This window comes from Lingula anatina, chromosome 3, assembly GCF_051362555.1.
Source record: "Lingula anatina isolate TDL-2025a chromosome 3, LinAna3.0, whole genome shotgun sequence".
NCBI lineage: Eukaryota > Metazoa > Brachiopoda > Lingulata > Lingulida > Lingulidae > Lingula > Lingula anatina.
Window position 1 is genome coordinate 3,644,159 of NC_141769.1, and position 11,099 is coordinate 3,655,257.

The 11,099-nt window shown below is 38.0% G+C and overlaps 1 protein-coding gene across 3 annotated transcripts; it reads right to left on the bottom strand.

Moving 5' to 3' along the window:
* Positions 1-1,409: 1,409 nt before the first annotated feature.
* On the bottom strand, positions 1,410-10,174 carry LOC106152531 (uncharacterized). 3 transcript variants are annotated; one of them, XM_087009338.1, is made up of 9 exons: positions 10,008-10,174; positions 7,047-7,307; positions 6,236-6,486; positions 5,556-5,893; positions 5,198-5,306; positions 4,277-4,631; positions 3,473-3,643; positions 2,999-3,071; positions 1,410-2,706 (listed from the first exon to the last, which is right to left on the bottom strand). In XM_087009338.1, the coding sequence occupies exons 2-9, from the start codon at positions 7,249-7,251 to the stop codon at positions 2,547-2,549; spliced, it is 1,662 nt and encodes a 553-aa protein (XP_086865464.1). In that variant the 5' UTR covers positions 7,252-7,307; positions 10,008-10,174; the 3' UTR covers positions 1,410-2,546. The 3 variants fall into 3 exon arrangements, with proteins under 3 accessions (XP_086865464.1, XP_086865462.1, XP_086865463.1); XM_087009336.1 differs by lacking the exon at positions 10,008-10,174 and adding an exon at positions 9,717-9,924; XM_087009337.1 differs by lacking the exon at positions 10,008-10,174 and adding an exon at positions 9,661-9,708.
* Between the last annotated feature and the right edge of the window lie 925 nt (positions 10,175-11,099).

The following is an 11,099-nucleotide window of genomic DNA, read 5'->3' on the forward strand; positions in this document are numbered from 1 at the left end:
AAAATTAATTATATATATATATATATATAGATAGATAGATAGATAGATAGATATTTTTTTAATGAGTTTAAGCAATTTTTTTTGTGTGTAATTTTCACTGTACCTCATTCTGGCATTTCCAAAGTTTAACTCTTATCAGCCTGACACCTTAGGGACTATTTCCAGACCCTATCACGCTAACTGTGGATCGATCTATCTCCATGGGAATTCTTGCTAAATTGCAATCAATGTAAGTGGCTTAGTTGTCTGTCACGCCTACTGAAACTGGCATGCCAGAATCCTAAGACTCTCAAACTGAAAGCAATTTATTGAGAAACCCCTTGGAGTTGGATTGATCCTGTTAGATTGATCTAGGTATGGGAACTTAGTCTAATGCTTGATACACATTTTACTTTCATCCTAATCCAATGTTATGCAGAATAAGAATTTGATGTTGGCTATGCAGTTACAGTAAGCATAATACATTAGTTTATCAGAATTGACAGTATCCTATTTCCTGCATTTTTATTTTCTGGTTTTTGTCTGTACATTTGACAGCTTTGCTGCCTTGTTTTTAACATCGCGCTAATGTCAATCCTTGGTCCAGTTTTCAGTCTGCAGTTTGTTTGCAATATAAATCACACTCAATGTACGTAATGGTAGCAGTGTGCATGTGGAATTGAGGAAGGGGGCGTGGGGTTAAGAACGCACACCTAAGATTTTCACCCTGAGAGGATTGGAATGGTTATCGAACCAAGGGCAGCACCCTATACTAAACCATTTGCAGGGGTGACGGACCGCTTACTGAATGGGTCCAGTTGATTCCAACTTAAGTCGTCCATTTTATGTCGTTTTACTTTTTCTGCCATCCGTGGCACCGTTGCATCACTGTCGAAGTAGTCGAGTTGATAAAACTTTATTTTTCTCGCTTTCTTACTTTCCCTTTTTCAAATAAGAATTTTGAAATCTTGTCCGAATGAATTCGTATCCAGCTTATCTCTTTCATTCTCTCTAAAAGAACACAAGACTGTACATTTTCATTAACTGATTTACAGAAATTTTGAGGAAGGTAATGAAGTAATAAACGTGTAATCAAAGAGGCAAACATATGTTTATGCCAGAGTCTTTCTGTCCACAATCATTTTAAATAAAAGTTGCTCATGTTTATTCTGTAACTGAGCCGCATAATATTTTTTGTATGAATTTATTTATCCATACTTTATAGCCACAAACAAAACGGTATTAGTCTCGATTGATGAATCTCGCTTTCAAAGGCCTAAATTTTTCGACTGATGCCTTTTATTTCGGCAGGCTGATTTCCCGCTGGCTTGGGTTACAATTTTTACCCTCGAACAGCATCCATCTCTATTAAACATAGGCCTACTGGTAACCCCCCCCCCCCAAAAAAAAAAAAAAAAAAGAAAAAAAACTTGTGTGCATCTTATAGTTTATTCATGTAAAATATCACAAGAAATTACGTGAGCGTGCGATTTTCCAATACTTGTCAGACCTTTGATCAATACATGTACAGTGTGTATTGTGACCCGAAATATCAGAGCCATAGGCGCATTCATAAGTCTGTCCTGTAAATGCTTTCTGTGACAAAAATATTAAAATTAGACTGGCCATGCATGCATTCCTATTTCTTTTAAAATTTGCCAGTTCCTTATTAATAGATACATTCTGCTAATATATTATTTTTCAAGATTCTGCTGGTTCAGATTTATCCTGCAATGCACAGTAGGTGTGAGATTTACGACCAATCCTTGTGTCAGTAGGACCCTAGACTATAGATAAAGTCTCAGACTATAAAAATATACTTTTTACCCTTTGTAACATCCCTTTCAAAACTAAAAAATAACACCAAGAAAAAAGAATAATCGAAATGGAAAATACTCAATACAAATTGGGTATGCTGTTGGGATGTAAGCTGCATAATTCATATTCCTTTTTATAATATATCCGTATATGTACACATCAATGTTTGACTGTAGCCTATAATCCTATATACCGGTATATATACGCCTATTATTGAGTTTTCCTTTTTATATACCCTTTTACATCTGGAATACATGTATGTTTTATGGTTTTCCACATTTGACTGCATGTCAGTTCCAATTTTGTTTTATTCTTTGTACGTTCCGTATAGTCCTATGAAATCAATGGCCTACACACCAGGCCTACGTAAAAGGTCAATGGTTTGCTCATAATATACAACAAACAATTTATCAGCGACTTCTTGGCAAAGGGAGGAAAATGTCCAGTACCAGATCTGCTAAAAATACATTTTTAATTTCCAGCACCAAATGTATTTTCATTTTGGGGAAATCAATATAAAAATATAGGCCTTTTTATAGGTAGGATTTAAGTCAAATCATGAAATGCAAATATGCAAAGAACTCTGTTGTTGAACAATTGTTTCCAATCACCTACAAATAAAAAGCAACGTTTGGCTTGAATTGTATTTAAAATAAGTTTACTCGATCTTGCGTGAATATGTACGTTTATGTATGTTTTCAAGAGTATCATCAATTTCATAGGACTTATTCAAAACGTCATCAATCCACTTATCGTGTAAATATAGATGTCAGCACCAGCAGGAAACCCAAAACGAGCGCCTTTGCGCTGGCTTTCACTGCAGAACAATGTGCGTCGCCATCTGAGCCAACGCAATGGCAACACGTGAACCTCGAGTTCGGATCCCATGTCTTCTTTACTCCCTCAAGTCTGAAATAAAATAATTCAAAAGTAAAAAAGAAGAAAAATGGAGACAGCAATACGAAAACTGATAACATTATCAATATCACTATCTGATAAGGGACTTCAAGCATACATGTAATTGTTTAAATGGTGCAAGCTATCACTGAACACATGGGACAGAAAAACATGTTCACTGAGCAGACCCAGATAAGTATTTTTTTTTTGTTTTTCGATCTTATCTTCTCTTTAATTACATTTTAACGTTTTTTAAAATTTGTATACCATAAATGGAGTCAAATAAATACATAAATAATGTTACCTTGAATATTTGGTCCCCCAATACTGAGTTCTCCAGTTACTGAGCCGAGAGGATGGTTCGTTGTAGTAAACCCCTGTAGAATAATTATGAACTGTTGCAGGTTTGTCATGAAATGTTCGTCTTAAAAAACTGTTATTTGTACGATTACAAACAATTTTTAATGTAACAGCTTAAAATAGGCCTATATCGAATACTGAACAAGAGCTTGCATAATTTAATATGTCAATTTGTAATGACGTTGTTTTTCCTTAATGATATGCAATATTTTTTAATCGGGCGATTGGCGGATACACAATTTTGCTGGTGGTGGAGGAAGAGGGCAAATAGTAGATGAAGGCAATTAAATTGTTAAGTTCGCCAATGATATGTGTTTTGGGGGTGGAAAAGGGGGAGTAAGAGGAGGGGTGAGCGGATACATGCCCTGCCCCCCCCCCCCCCCCCCAAATTCCCCTGGACCCGCCGCCGAATACATACCGTTTCCTTTCGCAATCATTTCGTTTTGGAACGGCAGCATAAAATCTATGAAAGTTCCGTCCATGTAGGCCAAGGAATCGGGCCACGGGAGTCCGCAAGACATAGACATAAAACTGTTCCTCAGCGCATCGCCGACCGACGAGGAGTCGGATGAATACTCCGTGGCTTTCCCTGAAAACGAAGTACACAAGGGACAGTGAAAATAACTTAGACACTTGCTAAAAGAAGTCTTTTTTGTATAGAATATGCCCATTTTCCCTACAAAAGGATCCAGCGTGTATTTGTAGATCTTAAAGAAAAAATAATACAGGGGCTCCAGTGCAAATTAAAATTTGGACATATCACAGAACTACCTGTACGTGGGATGAATGAAAAGTTTTGAGCCCGACCAAAAAAGTGCAGGGAGTGATTTTCCATCATTTATATTCAGATATAGGTCCACTTCTCTTGGTCATGCCTGAAATTGACTCTCTGCGTGCATGGCTGCAGGAACAATAAATGAGTGAAGTGAGCAGGGGTGTGTCAGATTGCCACACTCACTAGTTTATGTCCATTTTGCAAATCTGACACACCCCTACTCTCTTCTATCATCTACCAGGGCCGCAGATTAATTATGTGCATTCTTCTGTAGTTCGGCAAAGAATTGTGTCATAAATTAGCCAGATACATATGTGTGAAAATTTAGTGAAAAAATCAATCCGTGACTATGGTAGAGGGTAACTCTCTTCCCTGACATGGTGTGTAAAGCAAACAACACGATATATGTAAATATAATCATAGGAAAAAAAAACAGAACTACTTTACCTCCTATCAGAACACCGGTACACCCAATGAAATACTTGCTATCATATGCCTTCTGGTAATAGGTCTCTATGATGTCAGTCAGACCGTTGTCAAAGCTGCTGCTCGGCAGAAGGCTGTTGAAGATGTAAACTCTCGAAAAAGAGCCTTTATCGTGGATGTCCTTTCGATAGTCCCACCACCGGGTGTAGTTTTTGATAGAGCAGTCGCCATATCGCCAGTCAGAGCGGTAACTTTTAATGGTCTCCATGTAAGGGTTGGCGAAGGACAGGTTCCCGAATATTTCAAAGGCCAAGGTCACCAGTCCCTCAGTCGGTATGTACACATAAGGAGGGTTGTACTGAAGCGGTGTGTGAATCTAAATACAAAGAACATTTCACCTTTTACTTGCATTATTTACATGATTTACATGCAATTGGAAACAACGGTGAAATATTTCTTCGCTCAGAACCCTAGGTAACATCAATTTTCTTAAACAAGAACATATTTTTTTATAGTCTGAAAAGTATTCAAAGAAGTTCAGAAACACAACAACAAATTTCAGGATAAAAATACGCAATACTCAAAGACCAAAACTCTCGCTTTATTCGGATATCTTCTTATTTTTCACGTTTCATACAATATTCAAAATCTTTCGTAAATCTCTCTAACACATGAGCTTTGAAGTCTAAAAGATTTTCACAAAACTATAAACATAATAATGAGATATTACTTACCAATTGTCGCTTGTAAAATCCACAACTGGCTCAATTTTCAGCCTTTTTATGTAATTTGATTTTATTCAAACACGTCCTGTGTGCCAGTAGATTAGGCTTTGTTCTACCTGTTCATACCTACCCCCCTCCCCCAAAAAATTCTAAAAGCACAAATCCCAAATCTGAAGTAAAATTTACCAGACAGAAAAAAAGTGAAATAAATACTCACCAAATAATATCCACCAAATTCGTTAGGAAGTGTGGTGATAAAAGAATTAAAATAATCCATAATGGTCGGTCCAACCATCTGACCACTGGCACGATACCTGTAACTACACCTGGAAGCAGAGAGGATGAGCCAATGTAATGTAGTGTTAGCATATATAAGCATCTAATCTGAAGTACGTCGCGCGCGCACGCACACAGACACTCACACACACACTGGTTAGAAATTAAAAAATAAAGTAATCTGCACAAGTAATAAAGAAATCATCACAAATCAATTAACAAATGAAGCAGTGATAAATTTACCCAAACCGGATTCACTCCTGTCATAATAACACTACCACTGCGTGACCGTGACTTACGTTGCATAAACAAATCCATCCGCAGGCGGGTCGTGGATCCTGTATTTAATTCGAGTGACCACACCAAACGTGCTGCCTCCGCCGCCGCGCAGAGCCCAAAACAAGTCAGTGTTAGTCGAAGTATTGACCACGCCGTTCTTGTCGACCAGCACTGTGGACGATGAGGTCAGGTTGGCGATGTATCCCTCGGCAGTCACGACCGAGATTTCCAGGACGTTGTCCACGGCAAGCCCGAGTTTCCTGGTGAGGGGGCTGTGACCGCCCCCCATAGTGTACCCCGCCGGAGAGACCGTCTCCGAGCTGCCGCCAACGATGAGTTTGTTGTATTTCCCACTGACCTGGAAGGAACATTTTGAAAGGCATACAACGCGCGTTAGACCTTTAATATAGAAAAAACTAATACATCTAAAGAGGCTAGGGTCTCTAACAAAACGCACACGTCATTAGTTAAACGGGTTAAAACCACATATAGTGGAAAGACTGCACAAGACATGCATCTGGGGGTATGCAGCTAATCATAATGAAAAACCACTGCCAAAATATGGCATTATATATTCATTCTTTAAGCCTTTGATTTGACCGTTGAATTACTTTAATTTGCCTGCGATGTGCTAATTATCTATTACATGTAATATAACTGTCATAATTTCAAAATAATTTTTGATGTAATTATCGCCGACCTCCTCGTATATTGCCCCCCAGAGGTTCCCCATCTCTGTGGTGGCAGACATCCCTGTGTCGCTGGCCGAGTCATTGAGGTTCACTTTGAGATACTTCATCTTGCTCATGTTGATCTGTATATTGTTGGCGGCGGTGTTCCTCCCGATGTAATCGTGGCCGGAAGACACCACGGAGATCCTAATGTTGAATTCGTTGGCGAAGACAATCACCTTCTGGACATCCTGGTCGGTATAGGGTTCAACGATGATGGCTGTAAAAGATGCAGCACACATGGAATACTAATTTTCTATAATCCCTGAACGTTTATTATTTATTTATTTATTTTTTAATAAACATCAACACATTAGATCTTCTTTACCTCATTTATGCATTAATCATTCACTACATTTTTCATTTTAGCATTTTTATGTTTCTGATAATTAACGAGTTGTGGATTCAATAATTTCACCACTTTATCAAAACATTCAGAAAGAAAATTTGTTGACTGGATTATCTTGCAATTGTGTAAATGCTTAGGCTGCAAAACGTGTATTTTAATATCTAAAGTTAAAACTTTCTTTTCTCAAACAACACACATGCCGGTTGATAAGCACACGGGAGATTTTTTTGGGTATAATAATTCTTTCTGTCACTTCTTTGTTTTGCATCTTTGGATCTTTCAATTTTAGAAATCGACACTTTTTACTTAAGCATAAATCTGGTTAAAAGTTAAGTTTATGAAAAAATTACAACAAAAAATAATAAGATAAAAACTACAGGCTATAAACACAACAATCACTCCAATAACAAAAAAACAAAATTTTTGCTTACCGGGTTTTTCAGCATATCGTGTATTGTAAACGACTTTCGCTATTGCAGAAAAATTGGTGTCGCCTGTAAGATAAAGCTTTCCGCTCAATGACGCCTTCAGCTGTGCCTGTCGCGAGGAACTGGGCCAACAAGATTCGTCGGACGTGCAGTAACCATGGCACAATCCAAGGTTCGCCACAAACACAACAAATAACGGCACAATCATAGTTTACGATACAAAATGTACCGAAAGTATGCAAGTACCACCTTTTCGTGGGGAATCTGAAATAATAATAATAATAATAATTAAGAATTACGTTGTTGACTCGAAGCACATTGGTCCTCTTTTTAAATATATGGTTTGAAACGAAGTAAAGACATTTCTTAAATTTTAATTGGTTTTTGGTCTACCTGGAGTTATATTTCCGTTTTAAAATTAGATCTACTCTTGAACACTTCACCTTCACCTCAACTTGGACTGCATGCGAATCGTCTTATTTGCATGATCAATAAAAGTATTTTGCATGTTCTATTCCATATGCTTTGGCACATTGCCAGATTCTTCAAATTGCAAACTCATTTCAAAGACTGGCGCTTCGATCCCCACAAAGTAAACTGTTTGAATATTGGCGTCCTATTCCAATGAAAGAGCTCGACACGCAAAGTACATGTAAACAAAACGCCTTTTTTAAGTGTCGGTTTAATTTTAACGTTTGCAACGTCATGAAAAAAAAATAATGATTTTACTTGCCCTGCCCTGGATCCATATTACGAAGTTTGCAGTCAGGGATGCCTAGAAGGCTTTATTTTGGCTAACATGTAACTATAACTCAATATAGATATAATTGATACCCGATGCAAATGTATATGGGCATGATTGGCACTGCCATCTTAATTAGCTTAAATTTGTTATTTGAATAATTACAACAACTTGTACAAACATTAATCCTAAGCACTCACGGTAGGCCTAAAGATGGAGTAAAAATACTGGCTTTTTGAATATTTTCATGAGGTAGGGCCTATAAACAGACATAAAACAAACAAATCAGTTAATAAATAAGCTAACATTTATACAATTTATCTCTGGCATTTCATTTTACAACCAGTTGCAAAATAACTCTCTACCAAGCAAGTCAGCAGATTAACTGCGTGTACTTATCTCCAGCGCTATAACAGTGGAAAATGTGCCATGTAATAGGCAGAGATATAAAATCTGTTAATATCTAGGGAAAATCAATCTGTAGCCCAGGTAGAGGGTATAATAAAATGCTGTGGGTTGCGAAATGCGGTGCTTTTAGAGAGCATTCACATCGAGAAGAGCCGAGGTCTAGTAAGGCCGAGACCTAAATATGGCGGACCTACATGAAAGGAAAACCGCGTAATCCTTTAATGGTCTCTCAATGCATGTCACTGAATGTCATTGAGAGACCATTAAAATTAAAGGTCTCGGCCTTGCTAGACCTTGGCTCTTCTCGATGTGAATGCTCTTTTAGTAGAGGCGCATTTTTAAAAACCGCAACGGAATTTGCATGCAGTTTCTTCTTTCCTGTTTTCCAAGTACAGTGTTTGTTACCGTTCGAAGAACAAAATAATATAAGACCACTTTGGAACTGCATAATTGCCCAAGGCTGTGGAGCTGACACAGTGCATCGGTGCGGTTTCATTATGTTTGCCGCTCGTGTATGTAATATAAATCTAAAATATCCAAAATCACCAACGGTCTTTTTTCCAGGCCGAAAAGCTCCTTGTAAAAACATTTCACCCACGTAATGGCAACTTTATAGACCCTTTCACAGCCGACACAAGCACTTCTTACAATAAAACAACTGTCAACAAATTAACTACCAACATTTGCATTTTTACGTCAAAATGCTTTTTTTCTTACCCATCCGTAAATGAACTGCTCGAAACGCCCATGACGTCATGTCGTTCGAGAGCCCGTGACACGTTTATATGTTTCGCAACAAAATATCACTGCCTAAGTCTAATAATACTAGATGTCATCATTTTGCTTTTTTAATAAACTCAACACCCTAGTTATAACAAGTAGACAAACAATAACATTTCTTTCGCTGGAATTCAGTATATTTTGAAGAGCTGATGGGGGAGATGTATACATTATTTATTCATAATGGAGGTAATTGTGGTTTCGACACTGCCATAATTGTGGAACTGACACTGAACACAGGTCTTTTCTGAACTACCCGGGGGTATTTTCCACGCTACGCACCACGTGTTCATGCTTTCTCCATCCTACATTGACACATACCCTCAATATTATGTCCTTTGTTATCAAGTACCATAGAATTTTTTGTAAGTGAAGACTTTACAGTTAAGCCAATATAATTATCACCGATCGATTAACGTGCAGCTTTTTCATAGATAATTTGAGGCCATGGCTTAAGTATACGTGTAGATCGACTATAAAGCAATATATTACAGTGCGTACAATGGTGACCTAAAAGTCGATATTTGTTTTGAAGGACATATAAACTGTCATCTCTCTCTCTTTCTCTCTCTTTTCACGCAGACCCTGGCGTTTAAGCAACTGATATTATCGAGAAGCCATAACTGGCCGTGCCAAGACTGTCGAAGCGTCACCCATGCATACAGCCCCTGAACAAATGCCTCTCACCTGCCATGATCACCTGTTCTCACGCCAACTGACCACAGCTTTCAGCGGTCACTTACCTTCGGTATTTTGATTGCCTCACCAAACACCGTCTTGTTATGCAGATCCTTTGTGTTAGCCTCAGTAGAAGAATTGGCACTGCTGTTGTAATGTATGTGACAACCTAATGGGATGATACTAGGCGTGGCAATGCTGATAAGAAGAAGAGACTCTCTGCACTACCGATCTTTTTCCAACACGTATATACAGCAAATCAGGTGACCTGATAAAGCAGCGGAGTTACAATTTCGCAATGCTGCGTTGCTATTAATAGCACATTGTGTTTACAATGAATTAAAAGGTATTCTTACCTGGTTTGACCCCTTTTTATCGATCGGCGTATCAGCCCCCGTCCAATATTTTGCAACACCTTGAAATGTTGCTATTGCGCGAGGTAAACGCACCCGAGTTTCATAGGGCGCTGAAAACTCACATCTCCGTCATCAGCAAGTCTGTGCCGTTTCCAACATTCGCTTAACAGAGAGATAACTTTTCAGTGACCTCCAGAACTAAAGGGGGGGGGGGGGGGGGGGGGGGAGGGAGGGACGCATCGCAATGGTGCTTGGTTTCACGAAAGGCAAAATGGGTGACGATGTTATGTAAATATTGCCACCGTGAAATATTATTGTTGTAAAGTAAAGGTTATGGAGTAAGCCAACATGATACACACATATTTCCATGACGATCCGGCTGTTCTACGTATTTTGGGGTTGTGAGATAGAGGGGAGTAGACATTTCAAAACTTAAAGGGATAATATAACAACTGTTCATTTTGACCAAAAAATGAATTTTCCTGGGGTAAAGCACAATTTCCCCGTACTTACCAATGGTTAATGAATCCCTTCCGACATTCAAAGTTAGTCCCTGTTTTTTTCTTAAGAGTTTGGTTTTCTATAACATTTTCTTAAGAGATTATTACGGAGTTTAGCCATCTATGGATTTCAAGTAATGTGGGCGCAAGCACAAATTCCAGAATTATTGCGTTAACTGCCGTTCTGGTGGTGAAATAGAATTTATTATATTTCAATGACTTGTTTAAAATGTATTGTGAAACATGGATTTCATACGAACAGTTGTTATCCCTTTGAATATGTTTTTAAAATGTTATTGAAGAATTAGGCTTACCTTAAATGCAAAAGCATTACCATGTTATGCGAAAAAGTAATCGTTTATATATACGTGGATGTACATGTGTGGTATGACAGTCAGCACACACAAGTCGAGGTTTCATAAAAAAAAAAAAAAAAAAAAAAAAAAAAAAAACGGAAAAAATACAAAAGCCCACATATACCAAGTATGGGTCACCTTAAGATATAAAAAATTTAAATCAATTACAAAAACGCTGGGGATATGGGCTGAACAACAAGCCCCTGCAATCATTTTGTATTGTCCGTCTTTTTTCC